At 32.9% G+C, this 27,301-nt stretch overlaps 1 protein-coding gene across 4 annotated transcripts in view; it reads left to right on the top strand.

Annotated features, from left to right (window-relative positions):
- Window positions 1-27,301, top strand: part of LOC149474831 (zwei Ig domain protein zig-8-like) — a 325,102-nt gene that overhangs the window by 33,711 nt on the left and 264,090 nt on the right. For all 4 annotated transcript variants that reach the window (XM_089714096.1, XM_089714095.1, XM_089714093.1 and 1 more), the window contains exon 2: window positions 2,618-2,748. In XM_089714096.1, the coding sequence (XP_089570222.1) occupies window positions 2,685-2,748 (64 nt within the window). In that variant the 5' untranslated portion in view covers window positions 2,618-2,684. The remainder of the gene's footprint in view (window positions 1-2,617; window positions 2,749-27,301) is intronic.

Raw genomic sequence — 27,301 nt, 5'->3', positions numbered from 1 at the left:
TTATTAAAAAATAACTACAGGAAAATGTACTAGTAACAATATTTTAATTAATACTTTAATTATGCATCATTAACTTCCAAATTAACAATCTATAGTCTGCATTTGTACAATGTACATACTTATAATATTATACTCGTATAATTAATAAACAATTTACATTCCCATGCCCATTTCGTAAAAAAAATCTTAAGCTTGTTTATGCATAATAGTTTCTTTAAAATCAATAATGTAAATAACTAAAAACAAAATTACTTACAATACTTAAATATTTACACCTTCGGTCCAAGTACGGAACCTTGTGCGACTCCTTTGGATAAGCGCAAAAAACGTATGATTACACTAATCTATTGAGCGTACAGATGACCGTAATACATCCCTGCCCCACTCGGCTACTCTGGACTTCAATTAGGAAGGTAAATGAAAGATGAAAAGGGATTTCTTTCCCAATTTCAGCCGTGTCGTGTGCCCCATTTCTCGCTAGGCTCAACAAAGCAGTGGGTGTAATGGGCACGTCTTACGAGCCTGTATAATGAAGACGAATCACTGTCATTGCTCTGTATTAAAATCTGTTATACATTCGATAATAATTATTGCTTTCCACGAATACTTTAACTCGTAAGGTTTCAATAATATCCAATGAGTCGAAATCGTACAATTCTTAATCGAAAAGGAGATGGATTTTTTTTGTTATCTGCTGTATTATTACTTTATATATTAATATTTTATTTATGATGTAAGTTATTTGATGTAATATCATTTAATTATTAAAACATTTTATCAATTACAATTAAAAAAATTAAGAAACACAATAGATTGCACCTTAGGGTTTTCTTTGCCATTTGATAAAGGCACTTTGATAAAACTTAACCATTTGTATTCTAAATCATATGTTTTTAGAAATAATTCATTAAAATAAATGAAAAAAACATTTAAAGCATCCCAATTTAAAACGCAAGTCGTATATGATGAATGAGTCAGTCCGTTGTGCCTATTAAAATATTTCGGCTTCCCACAGCTTTTGTCTGCCGACATTTTGATTAAGCGATTCTCTGTACGAATAAAGTTTTTAATCTTTTGTCCGTAAACAGAGCAATGGGGGCTGTGTCACTACTTTGCAGATTTGTGTTTGATAATCCTTCATCTCCCAAGTTGTTGATAAAGACTTGTTTTGTAATGTGCTTTTATTGTATTGGGACTTTTTCGAAATTTAGGGAATAGGTAATTATAATAGAATCATTTGTTATTTTATTCCCTGTCTATATGTGTGTAAACTAACACGTTCTCACATTTATAACGCTCGTGAGTTGGACTATGTAAATCCCTTCAATGTAATCACCGAAACGAAAGTCTATGCGAAATATTTAAACAAACTTGATTTTAATTGCCTAAACTATATTGGTCGATAATGTAACATTTTGCAACTGTAACATTGAACTGTGATGAATAACATGTGTGATGTTTATTAAATCCTGTGAAATTTATTCGTATTATTCGTAAACGAACGAAGATAGATTATTATTGTAATACATATTTGCTAGTTATCATTACTCTATTTCAGATTTAGTTGGCCGATTTCACGGAATCGGCCAGAATATTAGACCTTCTTTGTATTTATCATGAATTAATAAAAACGATGTACTATAGAAAATTAGGACGTTCCAGGTAATTCTATCCTCGTCCTATATTCAGGGCTTGTTAGCCTGTCAATATAAGATGTTCAAACAATGGATATGTGGTTTGCTCATAATACCTACTATTGATAAATACCTTTATGTAATCTATTGGTATTTGCTCTACTTTTAGTCTATGAAATGAAGTTACATATTTTTTGTGATATTAGCAGTATTTATAAACACATGTACGTTATTGTTAAGTAAATTCGAAACGTTAAAGACAAATATAATGTAGATTATTTTAAAGCGGCTGTCAAATAATTTCATTAAATGCTCTTTAAGAATAAGCCCTTTATTTTTAATCTGGGCAAGCCCCTGGTTCATTTACCCTTCTTTTGAAACAAAAAACACATCCATCTTCTTTGTATTTATTAAAATTTCCCAGTTTTGACTTCATCGTTTATTTATATTCGCGTAATGAATGTGTCTCTTTGTCGCCAAACCTGATGCATTACACGAATAATTAAAGCATGTATAATTAAAAATCCTTTGACGGCGAAGATCGATAACATGCGAAAATTAACATTTTCCGCGAGGGTTTAATTAACGCCTTTAAAAATAATTTTTCGCATTAAAATCGGCGTCGTATTTATTTCATCTATGATTTGGATTTTATCACGAGCGATCGGAGTTGATCCGGTGAAAATGAAATAAATACAGACATTTCGATGTTAATTATGAATTTTAATGTAGCGACATGTGTATTGGTAATCTACTTTGCTTTATTTAATCTCCTCTATAATTTATTGTGTATTATTATGATCATTTTATGTATATTTGGCACGAGATTTATTAAAATGTATCATTTTTTGTATTTGATTATCTATTTTATTCATTTTTTTTTGTTTAAAGAAAAGTAATGAAGCAATAGTCATTACGTTAGTAGGTACTAGATACATAATTTCCAAACATTCATTTGTAATAAGGGAATTTAATTGTTACAGGTGCGTGTAGCGTGCGGTGTATGCGCGGGTGTGAGCGGGGAATGCGCGCGGGGGCGGGGCGCTAGCGATGCTTCGAGCGCAGCCCGTCGCGCGTCTCCTGCTGCTGTGTCTGACGCACCTCTCGCCGCCTGGTATGTACTTGCCCTTAATGTTGTATAGGGTGTTCTCTTTTATGTTACACGTATATTATATAGGGTGTTCCGAATTGTTAAAAATTAAATTAATGAATAAAGTTACCATCAGTAATGTAAATACCAGTTAATGTTTTATAGGATGTTCTTTTGTACAGGTGTTCGTAAATTTATCATCGTCATCAGCAGCTCAGATTGTTTGCACTCAAAGAACACAGGTCTGATATGAAAGTTCAGCCCATATTTCATCGATATTTCAATTGTAAAATGATCAAAGCCTAAAGTAACTATTGTGAAAAGAAAGCGAACAATGAATCATAGAGACTCAGTGTGACGTTTTTAAAAAATAATTTCAATCTAGCAAATATACTTTCAACAAATACTTGACTGAACATAAGCTTCATGAAACTCTGTCCAATAAATCTAAGTAATAAACTTTTCATCAATAAGCTATGGAACTTACGAAATAAATGTTCATCCAAGTATGTATTTAAGACAAACATTACACTGAAATCGTCTTACCTTCAAATAAATACATAACGAAGTCTGCGAGAGCTCGCAACTTTCAAAGATTACGAAAAATTCAACGGATTTTAGTTATTCATTTGGACCTTTCTTGTCCCTCAATTTCAATAAGGCCGTCCCTTGACTTACATTTTAGTCGAGTGTTGTGTTTTAGGGTTCCTCTAAGATAACAGAACAAGCTTAGAGTCATGTCAACAGAACAGCTAACAAATAAACTGTTATTGTTTTCACCGGATCTCTCAATTTTACTGAACCTACATTGCTGTATTGCTACGAGAGTATTTGTTTTCACTTTGTGTCGCTTCGTCATATTATTATTTTTGTGTAGTTCACACAAAAAGAATAATATGACGTCATTTACAATGAAAATACTTTTACTATTAATTATGTTACCTGCGGCAATTCTAGCAGCTATAAAAATAATCAATTTATAAAGAAGTAATATTAAAATTGTCCATCCATACTGTCCGTAGAGTCTTGACCAACTTATCATTTAATTTCGCGGAACCCTCAAGAAGTTGGAGATATTCTCTTTTCCTGTCTTTTTTCCTTTTATTGTGAAGTTTCGCGAAGAAATTGAAACCAGATAACTTTATCGCTTATACTTTGAAGTTTGTCTTTTTGTAGACGTCTGTTGTCGCAGTTATTTAAAAATCTGGGATTGGATTGATCTTATTCACGCTTTTGTACTTAAGAAACGATCCAAAAGTTTTTAATTCTTAGAAAAACATAATTTCAATTCAATTACGAATTGCTGAGATTAATGAATTACTATAATCTAGTTTCTAGTGGTGTGTTTATTTCGATTAGATTCAAGTTAGTAGATAGATTAATTAATTTCACACACACAATTAACATAAAAAAAAACAGATGGAAGACAACAAAGAAAAGTATGTATGTACAAATGTAGTATGTACAGTACTTAGTTCCAGTATAACAAAAGAAGATGAATTATGTAAAGAAAAATCAGTTTACATATCCTAAGTAGCAAAGTTTTTCGTATATAAGACATTCTTTGGAAGGAATAGGATAATAAACATTCCAAAAGAGAATTCTAAAATTCCTCTTCAAAAAGTTCTGGGAATTGAAAACAATCCACTAGGGATGAACGAAATCGTAAAGCATGTGAATTTAATAAAATGCCAATATGCCGGCTATTTCATTGCACAAAGCTATGAATTTCCTTCAGGAATATCGCATATTTTAGAAGAGGCTCGGCGGTAAGCGTCTGTTTGAGCTGCGAGGGGATTCCAGGTAGGCTTTAATAAAACCTAGGCTTAGGCCTTCTCCGGGACGGAAATCCGTTCAGCTTTGTTTTGGTAAATACGGATAAGGCGCTTCTATTCGGCCCGTTAAAATGGTGGACCGAATCCCGCCGCATCATTATTAGGTTTATCATAAAAATTGTCGCGAAAATGAGATTTATGCAAAGGCTTTAAGGCTTTGTTGAACAACGAAACCATTTAATCTCTTGCAGATGTTTCATCTACCTTTATCAAGGAAACATCCATCAACGTATTTAACGTTGGAAAAATATGAAGGCTTTGCTGAAATATAAGAAAGATGCATTTGAAATCTGTTACCTCAATCGATTTTCTGTACGGACAAGTGATCAGTCTTCTGTGTCTTACCAGCAATACTAAAATGATATTTATTTGACTGAAATATCTATACGGATTTGTTAATTACCACAGTACTTACTTATTTTGTGAATTTAATAACCAGCCATATAACTATATTTTTTATTAGCTGCACTTCGTTTGTCAACACAACCGTTAACAGTGTCAACGTGGGCACCAATTTACTTTGAACTGCATTTACACCGATTTAATGGGAATATTATTCAACACGAGCGAAGAGCGAACTATAAAATAATACCACAACATTTATGAAACGGGTGGCAGTTATATGTTAGTAGTGGTGCATCTTTGGTTAACTTTATTGCGTCAAAAAGCCGAGGGTATGACTCCAGTCCAGATGCAAAAATGTTAATGAACAGTTATCAATTAATATACACATTTATTAAAGAATCACTGATACAATGACTGAAGTAAAGTTACTATTCGTAAGGACTTAAAGAAGTAGTACCTCGTCCATTCCATCATTTTGTAAACTCATCAACAAATAATATAAACCAGTATAACATCAAGTATTTACAATCTTTTCTAATTTCTTCTTCGAAATCATTTATCATAGTCTATACAAATGTAGATAAAAATACAGACAAAAAGGAGCAGACAGTAACATTGCCGTGTCTATAACAACAATCGCAATAAGACGCGAGAAACGCTCAATCGCAAATTGTTAAAGTTTTATTTACATTTTAGATGTTTCGTTTCGAAAATAAACAGATATACTCGGTAATTCCGAATAAAGTTGTGATTTAATTTGCTAAACAAATATAATAACAGGCGGATTGTTGTGAATTAATAATTTCGTTTCCAATCCGTTGTAACGAAATTAATTGCTATTTTAATTGGTCGTGATAATTTTGAGAATTGAAGAATTTTGTGAAAACAATAATAACTTGTAACTCATTAAAATTTCGAGTGCAGTCTTGTTGAGTGGTTAGCACGAAAGCATTGTAATCAAGAGGTCAAGAGTTTGATATTATTTGGAAATTAATTTAAAATCGTCTGAAGATAACATGCTATGTCATTATCATTTCAATTTATTCTGTTTTACGAAAAGATGAAATAGACTTCAGAGTATGTAAGGACGTATGTTGTAACGTGTTTTATAGCATACTAGCGACCCGCCCCGGCTTCGCACGGGTGCAATGCTGATACTAAATACACTACAGAAAAACTGTGAACGTTGTATATAAAAACATAGCGGCCGGCCGGCCGGTACCGCCGCAAACGCTACGTCCCGCAATTTTTAAATCTGTAATATCTTCGAAAATATTCACTCAAATCATACGGTGTAAAGTGCCATATAGATCTATATTAAATGAACAATGTATTCAAGGTATTTAATTGGTTAAGGATTAATGCTGTATTGGTGAAAATCGCTTCGAAAATTAGCTATTATTTGTCGTAAATAGTAAATGACAAAAAAATGTTATTGTGGGTTATCCATAAGAGATAGACATATACCATCGCGGACTTTTCTGTAGACCTTTTCAATGTGTATAATACTTAGTACATTATTTTGATAAAACTCGTAGGGTTCAGCCTGCGTTTGCAATATAAGCGGAAACAATGTAATTTTTTACGACATCACATTAGAAACCTCAAAAATAACAGTACTTCTCCACTATTTAATGGATGTTATTATACATATAAACCTTCCTCTTGAATCACTCTATCTATTAAAAAAAACCGTATCAAAATCCGTTGCGTAGTTTCAAAGATTTAAGCGTACAAAGGGACATAGGGACATAGGGACATAGGGACAGGGAAAGCGACTTTGTTTTATACTATGTAGTGATTACTCTACAATTTTAAGCTATTGCATAGCTTCTTTCGCCTTGAGCGCGGGGACCGAATCCAGAAATTCCGTAACGAAAAAACCTCACGCTCCCCACTCCGACGGGCGCGGAGGTGTGGCTTGAAGGCATAGCATGTAATAGCTTTACCGCGGCAGTCCCCGAGTGCCACACGTCTTTTTTATAATAATCCGCTGTTAAGCTTCATAATTCCAAGGTTTATTACAAATCTTCTTATATATAAAAATGAATCGCAAAATGTGTTGGTAAGCGCATAACTCGAGAACGGCTGAACCGATTTCGATAATTCTTTTTTTATTATATTCCTTGAAGTAAGAGGATGGTTCTTATGCAGAGAAAACGTAAACATGTACCACGGGCGAAGCCGGGGCGGACCGCTAGTATATAATAATCTTAAGATGATGATTATACAGGGTGTCCCACTATTGGTATACTAAGCGCGAAGGAACTTGTAGTTTTGCATACACTGATCACATAAAAAATACTTAAAAAAAAATTACGTCCAAAATTTTTTGCTAAATTTTTCCTGAAAATCCATGTTTTCTTCTCTAGCTTCGCGCAGCCGGCATATACCGCTTCTCTAATATGAGCATTTTATCTATGAAAACATAATCTTAAACGATAGCTCACGTGCTGGTGGCAAAGTTGGGCGGCTCGCTTGTTATGGGTGTACACATAGAGTTTTAAGAATTCATCTATATGAAAAAAAAATGCGTCTGGAATTTTTTAATTATTTTTTACGTACTCAGCGTATGCAAAACTATAACCTCCTTTGAGCTTAGTATACCAACAGCGGGACACCCTGTATACGACGATATGAAAATAAAAGAAATCAAATGGAATATTCGTTTGACTGAACCCAATAAAATAAATTTAGTGTAAAAATAAGTGAAGGAGTAAAAATGTGTCTACTGTCAATAAAAAAAAAGTTTGGATATAATTAGTTAAAGCAATATTAGTTTTTCTCGGGTATTTTATAGGATCTGCCCACAGCTGATGCTCTTAAATGTCCACCCACTTTTGACCTCGTTCGTATTTTGTTTTCACAACTAAAATTAGCTATTATATCCTTCTCTAATGCGCTCTCTTCACTATAGGCAGCGTTGGGCGAGTAGAGGCAATCATTGTAGATGTTTATTCATAATCGCCGTAATGGCGGCAAGCATCGCCGATCATTTGTTGGGCCAACGCTGCCCATTGTGTAGAGGGCCTATAAGTTTTAATTCATTTTCTTACAAACATCAATAACATTTCACCAATTCTAGCAAATTTAACTTATTTTGTTGTAGAGATTGTTATTAATAGAGATTCTGCAGCTCATGTCCAATGTTCTTTAAAATCGTAACGCGGTTGCGTCACAAAGTTTTTAGTTCCATTACATAAGCGAGAGGCCTAGGTTTGTCCCAGTATCTGATAATTCATTACTCTCCCAAGGTGCCTTTGAAATTCCCGCGCAGGGATGAAAGGGTTCAACTTGACGGATCTGCTTTGATCTCGAGATAAACATATCTTAATCTCGAAGGAGTGAAATGTGGTTTCAGTGTTCCGCGGCTAAAAATATAGAATAACTAGCGCTTTTTAAACTATTAGCTTGACTTTAAAATGTTCTGACTTCTGAGTATACAGTGCTCTGAAATTTTAAAGCATAGTTATTATGAAAAGTTTCAAGATATGGTATAAAATAAAATAAATAAACGGGACATAGTTTACTATGTAGTTTGTGAACTATTTAAGAAGTTTACACCGTCTTTTAGAGTTCTGCTCAGAAGTTTGGACATATTGAAAACTGAAAATACATTAAGTTCGGTACTATACCAATGTCTTTGTATTTAAGTCGTCTAAAGTATTAGAATGATTTGAAAATTTTTATCTTTATCTTCATAAAATTTTGTCAAAAATAATAATAATCAATAAGTCAGAAATCATACAATGATTTTCAATGAGCGCAATTTATCTATAAAATGTTGGTATATCTCATAAATGCACAAAAGAATTAAAACCAATAGCAAAACAAGAAAATTAATTTCAGAAGATGTTGACTTAATACATACAGTTCCACTGAAAAATCCATATTACGCCGCCATAACGTCCAATTATTTTTTATGAATATAATCCTATTTCATGATGAACTCAAAGGTAGATCGACGTATAAGCTCGACGAATAATTTAGCAGTTACCCGACTTTCGCTAAAACCCGAAGCATCCCATCTGATATACAAGCTTATATTTCTGTCTCTTCACGACCACTCGTAATTTTGTTACACAGACGGCAGATGCGTTTAATATCGAACATAAAAATATACCTTAAGCTCACTAGACGAAGAATTAGTGTCGCTTAAATTTTATACCGTTTTTATGTATGAACGTGAATCGCTCCTACGAATGTGGCTTTAAGCTTTTAGAATATTTTACGCTAAGTTGCTTTTTATTGGAAGTATGAATATGGGATGTGGGTGTTATGTTTGGCCATCTCGGTAAGACATGTCGTGGGTTATGGTCGCTTATTCTGCAAATGTCCAGTACATTATTGGATAATTATTTAGAAATTGAATATCGTCCGATACGTTCAACTTTATACTGCGCTGAGTAATAGCAGTACTTAATATCTGAAATTGTACAGGTTATAGTAGTTTCAAGTAATTTTAGCTTAAAGTTCTGCGTTTAAACTTTTGCTTTTCAACTGAAACAAAATGGATGCAATATATTTTTTGGAAATATGTGATTGATTATTATTATTTCATAATTCAACCGATTATAATATGACCGCCATTTTAATATGACAGAACATTTCATAGGCCATTCTTATCAATTAATTATTATTGGGATGTCTTCTTAAATACCGCAGTAGTAAAATTGATGAATGCAGACCTGGGACATTACAAAGCCAATTTTCTAAGAAAGTCTAAATCGTAAATAGCTGAGAACAAAGAGATATAACAGCTGAAACGGCGACATCAAACCGACTAATTGTGACTTCACGCTTGACAATGTGTAAATAAACTGACCTGTGAAATGTGGAGTAGTGAGCTTGACTATGGTGGATAGCGGGTTTGGTTAACTTTTACATTGTTGTCATTATAATGACTTATTATGGTAAACAGTAATAATGTGAACCAACAAAACAAGCACCTTATTCCATCTAAAATTGTTCTTTTTTGTTGTTTAATGAATACGTTAATACGTAACGTTTGCTTCTTATATTTTCAAATCATCATTGGTTAATGTTTTCCAAGCTTAGATGTATCTTTATGAAGATTTTTATCAGTAACTAGTGGTCCGCCCCGGCTTCTCCCGTGGTACATATTTCGCAATAAAAGGTAGCCTATGTTTTTTCTCAGGGTCTAAAGATTATCTGTGCCAAATTTCATCAAAATCGGTCTAGTAGTAATATTAGTATAGATTATTGTATTTCAAACATTTTATTGATGGCTCCATAGACAATTTTTTTAGTAAATGAAATCCTGATACTTCATAAGAATTTTTAAATTAAAGCTTTTCAAGCTCTCTAGTTTCAGGCCCGGTTTTGTGTACAAAGGATACGAGTTGTTTTTTGCATTCAAAAAAGAGTACTGGTTTTTGATCCGGTGAAATATAGATGTGTAATCAAAACTGAACTAGCATACACTTGATTGATTGATTGATTTCTTCTAGTTTTTATCCTGCTTCCGCTCTTCCATTTTTAATAGACTTCCATGAACAATTGCTTTGTTTAGAAAATATGTCGAATGGACAAAAATATTGTAATACAATTCAAGTGCAATCGATTGCCAAGGCACAAAGTTCTGTTGGATAGAATATTATTCGTTTGGCTCTATTGAGTTAGTCGATACAGGAATTTTACGATGAAGTTTCAAGATCTTTTGTCCTGTTCACTAGTAGTTTTTGACCTTCAAACATTTCTCGTTCAGCTAGATGTGTATGCATTTTATATCCACTCTTGTTATAATATTATGAAAGAAGACATAAAGATTTATGGCTATGCGAGGAAAAGGAAGGTTAATTTATAGAACCACGATTTTATAAACAATAAAAGCATATTCCGAAAAATTTCAATGACCTGACATTGGCAAGTAATAAACCTGTTTCGTGTATTTTTCATACTTCACAGTGACCAAAAAATACTCGTTGAACCGAAATAAGCTATTGAAAGTAAAGAAAATGGAGTTTCATAGAAAAAAAATGTGGGTCGCATCTGAAAAGAGCGGGAACGCGACACGAGTTAGTAAATTGGACAATTTGTGGCTCTGCTCATAGAAAATGTGAAACACGCTTTAAAACTGAGATTCACTTTAATTTGTTTTAAAAGTTGATAACACAGTTAAAAAGTGCGACTGCATAGCTTGCAATTGGTTAAGCTGTATTGTACACGCTTGCTATTGAGTACAATTGAGTAGGTCACAGAGCTGAAGTAGATAATTCTCTACTAAGGACATTTTGAGTCTTTCAACGGTTATGTCCATTTTCATCAAATCTGTTGAATGTTTAAAGTCTAAACTATTTTGATATTTCAACATACTCCGTGGATAAAATACCAGAGTTAGTCTGATTAAATCGTGAAATTTATAAGTCTGTATAAAGCAGATATTCTCAGCGCTAGATGGAGCTTCGGTCCACCACTCCGCACAAACGTTTATCCACGAATTGCGGTTCAGCAACCCATTAATCCGTTAATCCAAGAAAATCCATTATCTCCTTTATCAAACGTGAAATTTAACCCTGTACTATATTTTGAAAATTCATTCGTAAAGCGCAGCCACTACCGCTGGCAGTAATTAAATCTAATTTATGCTGTATTCAACCTGCTTCTAAAGAGGATTTGTGTCAGCGTGCTCTCATTAGTGTTAAATAATGAACCGTGTTAACCTTTTTCGAAATCATTTTACACCGGGATGGCAATTTTTATCAACCTTTTGTTATTATATAGCCTTGGCCCAGGGTATTACGGTAATGTATACCCTTAATCATTTCTTGCATTTAGCCTGCTTAATGTGGACTATATTGTGAGCGGCTCGAAGGACCTTTTTGCTAATCTATATTACATGTTTTATTTCGTGTAGTTTGAAAAAAATCTTTCAACTAATTGTGCTTAAATAAATTCACATTTATATGAGATGTATTTATTTATAATGGGACTGTTTATAAAACCTTAGCACATTTGTTTTGACAAAATGATACTATGCATACTATTTAAAAATTATATTGCTGTGGTAAAACCATCGCGTAAAACGTAGTATATATTATATATATGTATTAGCATATCTTCCTGCTCGTGTATTTATGAATGTAATTTGTATGCCTATACATCTCTATACGCAATATGATTACAACATTATTGACGGGCCGTAAAACGCAGCCTCCCGCTGGCCTTTTTCGTTTATTGTTATTCATTTTTCCTTCATTTTAATAAACTTCTTTACGTTCTATTGCAAGATGTCAGCCGTGGCCGGGCGTCAGTATTAATTAGATTTTTCCCTCTTCTATTTACTTTGCAATATAGTCGGCCATTGCTCCGTAATTATTCTGTGGTTAAAATAATTTATGTGGGCAATAAATCGTGCGTTTTCCTTTTCGTTGAAATTGGCGTTAATTTATTTGTGAATTTTGTTGTTTCATTATTGTCTAATGTGTTTGTGTCTTCTTTTTTACGATTGTTCGCGTAATTACTCGACGTAATGCTTCTTTCAATATTATTTCATAATTCACGCAATAAAGCTTAGTATTTTCTTGTGTATTGAACAATAAAACTTTTTTACTCTACTTACTCTACTTCTTAACGTAACCCATGTGGCCAGAGAAAACTACCGTTTTCGATATTATATTCCCTTATTAAGGACACAATCTTAATGAAAGCGAGAAATAAATGTCGAATACGGTATTGTTTTGAGGAAAACAGAACACATGGTAACATTATTATACACCAATACATGTTAGGTTGTATGCGAAAAGCTGTATTTTTACCGGCTACGAAAAGTTCCGGGTCAGTTAATTAACAAGTTTCATTTGAAACAAGGCGTGACTGCTAGTTTATCTTTTGTTGGGCTATTTTGTGTTAGAGAAAGAAGTAAAAAATACGCATTTCAACTCTAATTGTGTAGCTTACATACAGCATATTATAAATGCGAAAGTTTGTATGTTTGTTTGTTTGGTAATCCTTCACGCAAAAACTGCTGAACGGATTTTCATAAAATTTGGCACACACATAGAGGGTACGATGCTGCGGGCGTAAAGCTAGTTTAAAATATGTTAATTTATAGCATGGAAGATGTAATTAAAGTTCAACTCAAACTAAAATCCCCACTATTTTAAAGATGCATTGAAAGTTTAATTTAAATCTTATCTAATACCTTTCGTTCGTTTATTTGTATTGGCAGTAACGTCTGGACTGATTCAAATTGGACCATAATATTTTAGCTGTAACAGCACTGCAAGTCGAACTATCGTCTTAATTTTATCGGCAAACTTTCGGAGCTAACTGCGGGAGGGGATCACGCAGGCTTTGTGTTAGCCCTCTCAGCTTTGCATTCGTATATTGACCGAAGCCCGACTTGGATCTATCTTTTATTTCTGTTATTTTGGTCATGCATTGTTTCACTGTTTTGTTAATGTTAAAATTAGGAGTACCATTTGCTTCACTATTTTGTTAATGTTGAAAGTAGGAGTGCAATTAATGCCAACACTGAACTTTTTAGTTGTGGATTTTTGGGAGTGGAACAAGGAAGGTATTATTTTTTTATTTCCTCTGTAAATAAGGACAAAATATAATATCTTTAATTCATATGTGTCATCATGTCAATATGTAGTTAGCAAATTCCTTCACCCCGTTACAAAGAAAGCTAACCTAAAAGTACGGTTTCGCGCCAAGAGCGCTATTCTTTGCAGTTATTTCTAGACTTGTTTCACCTGAAACACCAATTAAATGAAACAAGCTTAGAAGACGAGCGTGAAGTGTCCTCTACAAATACCGACTCTCTGAAATGTTATTATTTAATTTCGTTCACGCTACGGCCACTAATTGGACACGATAATTAATTTAACGACCTTTGAAAGTTATAAACTATGACTATTTGATTATATTGCGGTGTATATAATTATAGTTTCTTGCCTCCCGGTAGACCCCGGCTTCGGTATTTAATGCTTCGTGAAATATGTTTCATTTACTTATTCATTCTCGGTGAAATATAATTTTACAATACAATGCCGTGCATCGTAAATTGCAGAATTATAATTATCTTTATCTTTTCAACAGATAACTATAATTTGTAGTGATATATTTCTAAGAAACATGCAGTTATTTAGTACATCTCCTAAAGACAGAAAAGCTTAATTTTAATAGTTATAAAAAATGTCTAAAAGAACAACTCCAAAAAGTGATATTGAATGTTTGTGTGTGATATATTTTATAAACTCTATTTTTTAAAACTTACCTTTGTTTCACACTGCGTCAATACAATACAATGAAATAGTTAAACTTTACCAAATACGTTATCAAATTTATTTCATACAACTGAAGAAACTTATAAAAGTATAGAGCGTGTATCTTGGCACTATTAGCTTAACTAACACAAATACTTTGCTATCGGAGTAAATAAACACATTTGTACAATCCGATACTCCCAACTTTGCCCACTAAAAACTTCGCAAATTCGGTTACAGTGTAAGGCTCAGTACACACGAAGTGTTTTTAGCAATATTTTTTTTTGTGGAATATCAACAGACATGTCTGCAATTGAATAAAATAATCAATTGACTCTGATTTTAAGTGTGGCACAAACAGTACTTACGTAAATTTTGTATAATTATGGCTTTTTGAGAGTTTAGATTGTAATAATTTATTATGTTATTAACGACTTTAATACACTTAGTTTAACGTAGGGAAGGAAGGAAAGGCATTTAGAAATCAAACACAAACAAGGCTTTGATACATTTAAGAATAAGAATAAGAATGTTTAATACTTTATCTTAAAAGAAAGTGCTACAACTCCATAATATTCACATTGTATGTTTTAGTAAAATATAATTCTTTTCCGCAACTTTACCCAAAACACAGAATGAATTCGTACCGTTAATTTTAACTACTTTAGCGAATGGAGTCGCAAGTTTAAATTTCAATACAGTCGCTATAATGTGCCTCCCTGCTACCGCTCTCTGTTTGTATTTGAATATTTGTTTAGTCCATTATATTTTAACATCGCGTTGAATAGAGAAAATCTAATTATCAAATTGCTTTGAATGGAAACGCTGTCTCGGCATTATCAAATGAAACCCCAATTTTAACGTCCTTCCTTATATAATGCAGTCCTTTGTGAATGTATTGAAAAAATCAGTATTATAATATTATATGGAAAAGGAGAATAAATTGACGGCTTTTGTTAAATCCCATAATCAGATTATTAATCTACCGCGCTTTTTTGTTTCGACAGAATATAACTTTTGATAAGTTGCGGGTTTTAACGATTAAATAATTAAAAGATATACAAAATATATATATGAAAGAAAAATCGGAAAATATATATTTATTAATTTGAGAAAAATGTACTTGTAATGAGAGCTAAGCTTTAGTGTAGTTGAGCTTTCAAGGTTGAACAAATTAGAAATGTTGATGGATTAATTTTATTATAAGCTGTTATAATATTATTTGACAGCCCGGTGATTTAAATGTGATCATATTATTCTACAGTCATTTGTGAATTGAGGATTTCTTTTAAAGGTAACAAGGTTGTGGGGAACCGTATCATCGCTATACTTGGTAACACATTAAAATGCATTCAATAATTCAAGTTTTACTTCAAGAAGTCTTACAGCAGATAGCAGGGTTATTAAAATACGAATTTACTTTTTCTTTTTTAATATATTATAATCTATCTATCTTTACTAATATTGTGCATGCGAGTTACTTTGCCGTACTTTGTAGTTAGTGAGTCCATTATTCTTTCACGTCTTAACGACTGAACCAATTTTGATGTAGCTCAGAACATAGATGAGGCATAGCAAGTGCACGTGCTTGTAACTGCTATCAATAAGCTGGTGATATTATATCTGTAACCGCTCGTGTATAACTTGCCTAACTACAAACAAAACATATGTAAATGTTCAATTTTCGTGAGCTCGTTTTCTTTGTAACGCACTATGTGTAGGGGCGTGATCGGAATACAAGAATTTGAAGTAAAAAATGGACAATTGGAACCGCCGTTTGGGACAACGTCTCGAATTGAATAAGAATTTGTTTAGTTTCCAATTTATGTCGCCGTTGTTTTGCAATACTGTGTGAGACACTTTATTTTCGTAAAAAACTATGGCGGGACTTACCCTTTTACATTTTATGTGTTTGTAAGTCATATTTAAAATTCGTATATGACTTTGAACAAAATTCTGATCCAAAACTGTAGCATCCACATTCCACACGTAGGCATAGCACGTAATTTTTCTTTTTCAAAAAAAGGCATCCATAGAAGTTATGAAATCCCACCATCTGTCATTCATACTTGAAAAATGTCAAAAAATATTATTTTTTATATAAATTGAATCCGCGTTTGTGGCTCTTGTGTGAGCGTTCAATTAACGCTGTGCGCTGCGGCTTCGGCATTTGGGAACACGAGAATCAAAATCTAGTGCAGAATGAATATATTTACAGTACTATCGATATTGAATAGAATATGTATCAAAAACATTTTACATATTTCAACAATTCTAAATCTATTTTCATGAATAGTGCGTACATGCGCGGTTTTGAAAACAAATCTAAAATACATGATAGCTAGCCGCCCGCCCTGCCTCCGTTCGATTTGATCCGATTTTTCGAGTGAGTGTTGTGCCCAATACCACACTTTCTGCTGTCTTTTGTAGTTAATAGTCTCAGTGAACTTATAATATCATGTCATTGAGAGATTCAAATCAATTAGAAACTGTATTGGTACATTATCCAATTTGTCAGACAATCCTACTAATATTATAAATGCGAAAGTTTGTGAGGATGGATGTGTATGTGTGTGTTTGTTACTCTTTCATGCAAATACTACTGAACCATACGAACTACATATAGAAGGTAACTTGGATTAACACATTAGATAGGGTTTATCCCGGAAATACCACGGGAACGGGAACTATGCGGGTTTTTCTTTGAAAATACCTACGGGCGAAGCCGTGGGCGGAAGGTAGTGTTATATAATTTTTTTAATATTTCAGATAATTCCTTTGATAATAATTATGCAAGCCTTTTAAAATGTAGCATATTTCAAAGACATAAAGAAAAAGAATATAATATTAAGTAAACACTGTGTTTTCAAAAGAAATGAAATCAAAAGATAATTTTAATTAAATATAAGTGAAATAAAATCTCAGCTGGCTTACTTAAAAGTTGTTTATTTAGCATTCCAAATGAAATTTTTCAGTGTCGCTTCCAAGTTGCTAACTTTGCGAGTCTTTGAGTTACTGTGTGCACTTAAACGGTTGGTACAAGGTGAGAGCGACGCGATTTATATCTCAGGACACATTTAATAATATGAAAAGTAATGTATAAAGATTTATATTTTATTATTACCTACAAATTATAATTTCTCACGTAGTTATACCTTTCAGTTTATTGGTTACACTGAATTTACAGTAAGTGACTATAGTATTTTATTAATAATATGGCATCAGCGAAGAAAAGATTTAGTTTTCTAAGCTAATAACGTGATTTTCAAGCTAATTGATACCTAATAATTTTACTTCATGGTTTATTAGAATTTATTTTCTGATTTCTGACTTGTTGTTAATATTGTAAATAAGACAGGCATAAAAATTTCCGTTTTTTTAGTGTTCACAAATAAATTAACCAATAAACTAAATTTTGATATGTTATGCTTAAATTTTAACCTTTAAGTTTTAGATAACATTCGTTCAAGATGAACCTGTATTTCAAAGGTGCTTTATAAACAGCCTTCAAATCGCTTAGCGCTTCCATCCAGCGCTGTCCGCTAAGCGCTTTCCATTGCTCTTTGCATATCGCAAGTGCTGCATTGTGAGAGATATTGCGCTGCGACAGCGCTGCACGCTGCACGCTGGACGCGGCGCGCTGACAGCTTGGACTCCATTTAACTCGGAAATCTGATATGCGTAGACAATTTTGTTCTTTTCGGTCTCATAGATCTATTATTCAATATTGGATTGGGTATAAAAATGTTTCCTTGGACTGATGTAGAGATGTCTTGCATCCTTATTAGGTTGTTGATTGTTGTAGATGAAATTAACAAAATGGATGAATTTACGATAATTATTTTACATTTGATGATATCTACTATGCAACTTTGTAGCTTAAAATATTAGATATAACATTTTTATCTGTTTTTACTATGTCAATTGAGTTAAAAAATTGATGAAATTTTTATTTTATTTTTTAGGTTATACAGACTAACAACGTAACTAATCACCAGATTGCCCATAAAATATGAACAGTCAGATCCAAATACAATTATAATTCTATACATAATGTAAATGAACTCAAGTTAGATGAGTAAAGTTCCTCCTCAGAGGGACTCGGTACTCAAGTATTTCCTTCCGTATCATCTAATATGGATCCTATCTCAGCTCGTACTTACTGTTCAAATTAATTATAGTTTCTTCATTTGGAAGTTGAATTTTGAGTGTTTCTTATTTGACAAATCTTGGTACGTAGTTAGTTATTGAAGTAATAATACAGGTAGAGTTTTGATATTTGGTAGAGTTTAATATAGGTATCTGGGGGCACGGTAGTGCCCCCGCCAAGACGAGCCAAGCGAACGAAGCGCACGGGCACTACCTACCTTTTCTCGAAGCGCTTCGACGTTTTTTTGAACCCTCATAACTTGGGTTTGGATTATGCTAGATCAACAAAATTTTCGGAATATATTGTCAATAGCGGACTTATTGAACATATTAAGTTTTAATTACATTAGCTTTTATACTTCAGATTTTATTTATATCTAAAAAACGCTAATTTCGTCACTGACTCACTGATGATCATCAAAATTCTTAAGGTATTTCCTAATGTTCTAGAAAGCTGAAATTTTGTATGTAAGCTAGTATTAGCACACAAACAACAAAAAAATTATAAAACTTGTAACTTTCATCCCCCAACCCCTTAAACTAGGGGATGGGAGTTTGTATGAGACCTGTAATTTTAAATTAAATTTTGATTACACTAGAGGTCTAATCTAATAATCTAAAACTTGGTTCCCCTAGATATATATATGTATAGGTACTCCTTGTTAAAAAAAATAACTAACTTACAAAAAGAAATGAAATCCCACCAAAAACATTTTCATGTAAAATGTTGCCAAGACTAGCCCATATGACTCGCACTGTCAAAAAGTTATCAGATCTCATGTAGAGCCAAGCTTCTAACACTACACGCCCTAACTCTACAAGGCCTAACTTCACAAACTCTACACCTTAGTCAAAATATGTAGCTTGGCCGTTCGTTACTACAAGAACTATTGTATAACACAAAAGTAATGAACAGTGAATTAATTTTTCACCTTACGCCGATGTGAATGTAGCGAAATGGCCAAGCCACATATTTTGACTAAGGTGTAGAGTTTGTGAAGTTAGGCCTTGTAGAGTTAGGGCGTGTAGTGTTAGAAGCTTGGCTCTACATGAGATCTGATAACTTTTTGACAGTGCGAGTCATATGGGCTAGTCTTGGCAACATTTTACATGAAAATGTTTTTGGTGGGATATTTTTTACTAACTGTTCCCCGCTATTTCACCCGCATTGCTCGCTCCTGTTGGTTTTAGCTTGATAATATATTATAGCCTATAGCCTCCCTCGATAAATGGGCCATCTAACACCGAAATAATTTTTCAAATTGGACCAGTAGTTCCCGAGATTAGCGCGTTCAAACAAACAAACAAACTCTTCAGCTTTATAATACATATTAGTATAGATACAGCCGTCTTTAAACGTAGTTAAATTAAATATACCATGTGAAATGCATAATCCTTTTATATCTCAAGAAAATAAAGTTTTTTGTGTTTGTACAAACAAACTCACTAATAATGCAGCTGGCTCAAAATACTGCCAATCGATATTACCGAAAAAAGAAACATATTACTGAGAAACGGTCAAATATTTTCTGACCTCTGCAGGACAGTAAGATTGATCACATACTACAATATACATTGTATTTAGCAAATATTCCGAAGTCTCTCGGGGCTGAATGAGGCCAAACTATCATCCCCTGGAGACTGTTATCTCAATTAAACGTTAAATAATATTAGTAACTTTTGCCTGCGGCTTTACTCTCGAATTTATCAAATTGCTTATTGTATTCTTACAGGTTCAAATGACTCAAATTTAATATAATTTTGCACATTGAAGTAACGATTTAAATCAGGTATTACCTTGGTATGATTTTAGTTAGAGAGTGTTATTTATGTCTAGTCTATAATTAATAATTATGGTATACTAGCGGTCCGCCCCGGCTTTGCCCGTGGTACATGTTTACGTTTTCTCTACATAAGAACCATCCTCGTACTTCAAGGAATATAATAAAAAAAGAATTATCGAAATCGGTTCAGCCGTTCTCGAGTTATGCGCTTACCAACACATTTTGCGATTCATTTTTATATATATAAGATTACATCAATTAAACATAAATAGTAATAATACCGCGCTCTATCTTTAGTTAAAATTGTATTAAAATAATTCATAATCTTCCTTCTGATCAACATTCAAACAAATAATAAATTTCAAAACACAAGTCTATGCAAATATCAAACCCGCATCTGCACGTCAAGTGCAACAGTACAATACATAGGCTATATATTTTTCAGTATAATTAACGTTATTGTGGCACTCGACCCACATGCCCAGTGGTGCTTGAGCCCCGGACACCTGCAGCTCGCTCCTCGCCAGGGGTCCTGCTTAATTGGTAGTTGACACAGTTCCCGTGGCATCTGTTTCGGCTGATTATTACTTGGAGTCTTGTTAAGTACCTCTGTGCTCTGTTCATGAATATTTTTTAGTCTTGATTTAGGGGAAGCATTTATTTTGTTTTATTCACAAGATATATCAACAGAAAATAATTTTTATAATCTCGTAGTAAATGGTTTGAAAACTGTATTTCATAATCACTACATAGTATAAAACAAAGTCGCTTTCTCTGTCCCTATGTCCCTTTGTATGCTTAAATCTTTAAAACTACGCAATGGATTTTGATGCGGTTTTTTTAATAGATAAAGTGATTCAAGAGGAAGGTTTTAGTATATACTTTATTAGGTTTTAGACAAAGCGGGTGAAGCCGCGGGCGGTAAGCTAGTATTAGGAATAAAGTTCTAACGAAATAAAGTGTTAGACAGCTTTCTGTAATCAAGAAGACAAAATCTGTGTTTAAGTTTGAATTACTAACTTATCCTTTTCACAGCTTAATAATTAATATGACTTTTTAATAATTCACACCGTTTAATTCCCTTATAGTCAGTAGTTAGCGCGTTCAACTTGTCAATAAACAAACAGATAACAAACATTTTTAAATATAAAAGAGAGAAGAAAGAGAGTACATTTTATTTAATAGATAAATATTGAACTCTAATAACAAAAATTAAGTTTATATTTTGCGCAAAAATACAAGACGTTTCATCGTATGAACTAAAACTAGGCAATAGTTGAATACAGGTAACCTAGACAATGGACCTAGGTCACACAATAAATCCTCCAACTCGGACTTGTACCTGCACGACGCTATTGTTATATGATATATTATATTTAGCTCCAATGATATTGCACCAATGTACTGTTTAATGAAATAATATAAACTGAGATTTAGTGGACTTTCGTATCGAATTGATTTTGAAATCAAATACAGTAGAAAGCTCCATTTACCAATATATCAACATTGGTAGCAGCGAATATTACCTACTCATAATGTTGATAGCAGCGAATATTGCTGATAAATTTAAAAACATATTTTGTATTAAAACAGGTCAATATTTACAATTATGAATATTTAAAAAAAATCATCACTATTAGTATTCTATGAAAGACGACGGAAACATGGCAGTTGAGTCAAGCATGATTCGTACGTAACCGACAAAGATGGGTATTTAATATTATGTTAGTAGAAATTTACGTACAATGGTCCAAATACCCCACTTTTCCCACGTAAAAAGCTTTAACTTCACTTTTCATGGTCTCTAACCTCCATTTAGGTTTCCACCGTAGAAACAGGAATTCCAAAGTAGCGTAAACGGGTTTGCACTCCGACTAATCGAGATAAATACGACTTTGTTTCCTTTGATACGTGTTGTTTGATCTCTTATTGTTACTGATTACTCTCTTCTTGTTTGTAAGCGATGTTGCAACTTATAATTGCTTTGCTGGCTTTTATATGAGCGGTGATTTAGAGGCTGTTTGCGATTTCGCGAGCGGTGAATTATGAGTTTTTGCTGGTTGCTCATACTCTAGTAATAGAACCTTTCTTTGCCCAAAATTAGTCATTGTTTAGAGTCAGATGTTATTCAGCAGGTATAGTACCTGTATACTATATACACATTAAAATTCTATTGAATTTGCATATTTAACCTTAACGATCCTTTGTAAAATAAGATTTATTGTATCAACAACGTATTATTGAAACATATTATAAGGTATGACTCCCATAATGAAATTAATGAAACCAATAAATACCTATATCCTTACCTAAAGAAAGGTGCTTATACACTTAGCCAGGTAATAAAGTAAAATCTATAATGATACGAAGTGTAGATCAAAGAAGGTAAGGTCCGATGCGGGTCCTGGCTGAAAGGGACTCATCTACATAAGTAAATTGAAATCCCGATATTTACGCCTTAAATATACGCTTAATGATTTTAGTTCAAATCGCATTATATTCGTTTAGTTTGTGGCCGATTTCAAAGGAATTAATCTGTTTTTGGAATTAATCTTGTGTGTAATCGAGTATTTGTTAGCATTCATATTCACTGGATCTGAATCCATATAAATGTGAAAGTTTGTGTTTATGACGTCATAACGTATTTACATTGATTGTAAAGAATAATAGCTGAAAACGAACCATCGTAACATGATATCTATCAACGTAATAAATACATGCTATAGTATAGCTAGCCAAGTTTAAGAAATTGATGCACCTCTACTATAATAATACCTAGTGAATTTTGTAGGGAATACTTCTATATTCTGTATCAATACAATAATCTCGTTTTTACTATTTCATGTGGGACTTAAAATAGTGAATAAAAAAACAGTATTAACGTGTTAATTCAAAGAAACTAATCGGATTTGCTCGCAAATTTTATCAACGGCTATAAGTTATTACGTTGGACGATATTCAAAGCGAAGATTAATTTAGGTTCTCTCCCATCTAAATTATTTTCTAATTGATATTAGGCCGCCTGCTATCACTTTTGTTGTATTAAGTGTTGCTATGTATAATGTGATTTAGATTGGTGAGAAAAATTAACAGAAGGGAAGTTTAAAAAAATAGTTTGGAAAATCCAAAAGTGCACGCCTCATAATTTTTTTTAATAATTATTTATTAATTATTATTTTTGTTTATTTAATAACAATTAAACCACATCGAATCAGACCCTGAAAAATGAAAGGGTTCTATTCCTGAGCATATACTCAAGCGTAAGAGAAAAAAAAGACTCGATTAGTAAAGTATTTCGGTCGCTATCGTGTTAACAAGAAAATCCTCCGCACACACACGGACGTCCAAGACAGAACTTTTTTAAACTGTTTTTTAACTAGTTTAAATAACAAAAATGACATCAAAAATATCATGAATGTTAAAAATAGTGTTTTTTCTTAATATGTGTGTGTATGTATTATCTTACAAGTGCAATGTATGATACATAAAGACATTTTAAGTTTGAAAAATCAGATGTTTTGTGCGAAGTGACAGTAGTACCCACCTCAACGCTTCGCTTATGAGGCGTGCAATAGCGATAGAAAGATTATCGATATTTTAAAATGGCCAATTAGTAAACAATCCCTACATAAATGATCCAATGACTACAGATATAGTAAAAAAAAAAATGTTAAAAAATTATGTTTCGCTGTTTGGTTACGTTAGCTAACTTTGAATATATTTTTGAGGTTCTATTGCCCGTTTGGACTGACTATTTAAAAAAAGTCGCATTCGTCCAATTGCAAAATGTTCTTAAACTTTACAAAAAAAAAACTAAGCACAATTTCCTGCCCATTATGTTCGCCAATAAAAGTAGAAGACCATTTGTTATTTGTATAATGTGTGCTTTTAAATTAGTAATGTACTAATCTCAACATACATATTTTGTTGTTCATCCCGAATTCCAGGCTGTGACCGCGCCTGTGGCTTATAATACATTTTAATACAGAGTATATTAATAGACAGTTTTAAAATATTGCTTATAAATCTATTTATAATACGAATGAAGTTCAAAGTCATGCGGCAGGGCGGCTACAAATAGATTATATTTTAAGCTAAGTTTAAAGCATTAAATGGCAAAATATGTAGTTATAATTAATGTTCGGAGGTTTTATGCTCATAATTTCAGTGTGTTTATTAATATACACTAGCTGTTGCCCGCGACTTCGTCCGCGATTACGTCGTTTTTCGTCATTCGTCGTTTAAAAAAATACGTGACACTTTATTTTTGAATGTTCTTAATTGTCTCTTATAAAATTTAACTAAATTAAAATTGAACACTGATAAGAAAATCTTAAAATCGGAGGACATCGAAAATCTGAGGAAAACATGAATGAATGTGATTTAAATTCTACATTAATAATAATAATAATAAACACTTTATTGCACACACATAACAAACAAAGAAAAGTAATACACTTAGAGTAATGAGATGCGGTACAATATAGGCGGCCTTATCGCTAAGAAGCGATACTTAGTATTTCAAATAATAATCTAAATTAAATGTAGATTAACAGTTTGAGCGCACCGTTATAGAATATATTGTACCTAAGTATTAAATTACGTTAGTTTACATAGTAACAAAACAAAAACACGATGACTTTCTTTCGCGCTCGGTACCACAAACTAAGCATGTTAATGGTACGTGGCCCGCGTCACTTGACCCCCCGCGAGTTCCCCTCCGTTGCTATGCGAAAATACATTCGTCGCCCTGCTGTAGAAAAAATTGTAATACTGTGGCCTGGGCGTTATAACACGCCCAGGAAGTTCCTGAGTGCCGATAGACGTCCGTCTATCGGCATTTATAACAATTTTATATTAATATCACCATTCACCATCTTGAGGAAAAGCTTCTAATGTCGATTTAAAACTGCATACATACGAATTAACCTGATGAAACATGTTCTAAAATTGTCCTTACTCCACTTTAAAGCATTACAAAAATAACATACTACGTTAATATCGCCTATACAGAAGATGATCTGTAATCAATTGTGAGGTTATAAGCAAACCCACTTTTATATTTGTCGGACCCCACCACCGAATTCGTAGATTGATCTTCTATGTTTACCTCTAATCTAAGTCATTAAGACTATGTCGAAATCTGTCTGCAGTAAGAGGGGCCTCTCGCTATTCGTCCGTTTCCAGAGACCGAATAGTTTCAATTCTTAATCTTTCATTAAACAAACTTATTAATCGTTTTTGTCTCAATTAATTGTAATATTCGCGTCCTTACTCTAGTCATTGCTTATGCTCATGTTCATCTTCAAGAGATCGAATAATATTATGGTGCACCCTATCATTTTTCAAACGGTCTTCATATTGAGTAAAAGTTTCAGATTCTCGAGATAAAATATGACGGCCGTGATCAGCTGTGAGACATTATACCCTCTCAGTGAAGGTTTCGGTCTCACGGGATAGTACATGCCGTTCGCGGTCAGCTGTGAGCCGCAATTCTCGTTGTGAAGCGGTTTCAGGTTCTCGGCATAACACATGTTCTTTTCGGCCTATAGTAAGATCCTCTAACGATTCTTGAGAACTCTTATTTCTCATTTTCTTAGCTTTGCTCGATTTTCGAGATAAAGATTTTTTAGGTGACACTGATGCATGAAAATAAAAATTGAGTTGAAACGGACTGAGAGTGTTATAGACAAATATAATCAGAAAGCTTCGAACTCCTAAGCTATCGGAAGTTACACGTGTTATTGTGAGTCAACCATAAAAGATATACATTTATGATGTCGGGAGATATTTTTTATAGTATAATAAGGAGAACATATCTTTCATACAATATGATTTCTGTGTAGCTTTAACTCTACTTTTACTGCTCTGCTCAGGAATATGTAAAATAATTGTACCAAGTTTCGTTTAAATCCGTCGAGTAGTTTTTGTTTCTATAACGGTTATACGGACAGACAGACGGACAAAAATTTTACTGTTTGCTTCGTTGGCATCAGTGTCGATCCCTAATCACCCCGTGATAGTTATTTAGGAAATATATTTCATGTACAGATTTAATATAAGTATACATAATATATTTAGATTCCAATTTCCATGTAACGTTAAATTCGACTATACAATAACTAACAGACAACGCAGGTTACTCTCGTTTCCGTAAGTTGAGGCGGCTACATATTCGGTCCTCATAACATCACTTTTAGTGAACGAAACGACAGCGCGGTTTAATTCGATGCCAATACCATCAGAAAAAAGGAAATATTTTTAATTGTGAAAAAATATTATGATTTACACTATTAACACTATTTTAATATAAAATATATGGCTGTGAGTGTGTAAAAATAAATCCAGCTAGTTTCACATCACACTTATGTTTATAATTAGCTATACGACATGAAAATATACATATTACCAAGCAATAATCATACAGGTAAATACTGAACAAAAGTATTAACAGTCAAAGTTTATTTTTACTAACATTTAACAACATGTAAATGATGAAGAAATAATAATTATCAACGAACTAACCTTTTCTATAATACTTAACACAGCACATTTTTTAAATTATCTTGCTCAACTCTGCTCAAAAATTTGAGGGTTTTGTTGGAACTTTAATGTGTCAAAACTATGATATATCTAAACTACGATACAACTTGCTTGCGGAAATGCTCATTACAATAATTGTGAATTTAAAGAATAACTAACAACATACTATTGAATTTTATTGAGCTGATGAATATCTTTTGCCTGGAAAATCACCGCCGCCTAATAAATATACTGTGTTTTCTTATAAAATCGTAACATAATTTCTTTTATCTACTAAATTTTAATAAATAAGTTCTCTTTGTTATTTTCATCTAAAAATGACCTTGAGCTTATATTAGGCAAAAGTATACATTAAAATTTCAGGACCGCACCTTAAATGGTGCGCTTGGAAAATATGCCTACGGGTTATTAATAGAGAAATGATACACAACAAAGTTATGTTGGTTCCATTTTATTTATAAAATATAATGAAAATGGGCAAATATAAAACATATTATGTAAAATGATTAAAAATAAATAAATGAAGCAACTACGATTCAAAGAAAACATCTTTTCAGTGTGAAAATGCTCTATGCAATCCTGGATGATGAGTATATCATGTACTCTCATCCCAGTACGGTCGATAGCCATAACGATAAATATTATAATCAGATAACAGCAAAGTCAGAATAAAAATCATAACTTGTAC

This window comes from Colias philodice, unplaced genomic scaffold, assembly GCF_061535455.1.
Source record: "Colias philodice isolate Cphi_HAF_F1 unplaced genomic scaffold, ilColPhil1 Martin Lab GWU primary ptg000018l_1:1-1108441, whole genome shotgun sequence".
Lineage (NCBI taxonomy): Eukaryota > Metazoa > Arthropoda > Insecta > Lepidoptera > Pieridae > Colias > Colias philodice.
Note: the sequence above shows the minus strand (reverse complement) of the source record. Positions and strands in the feature narration are given on the sequence as shown.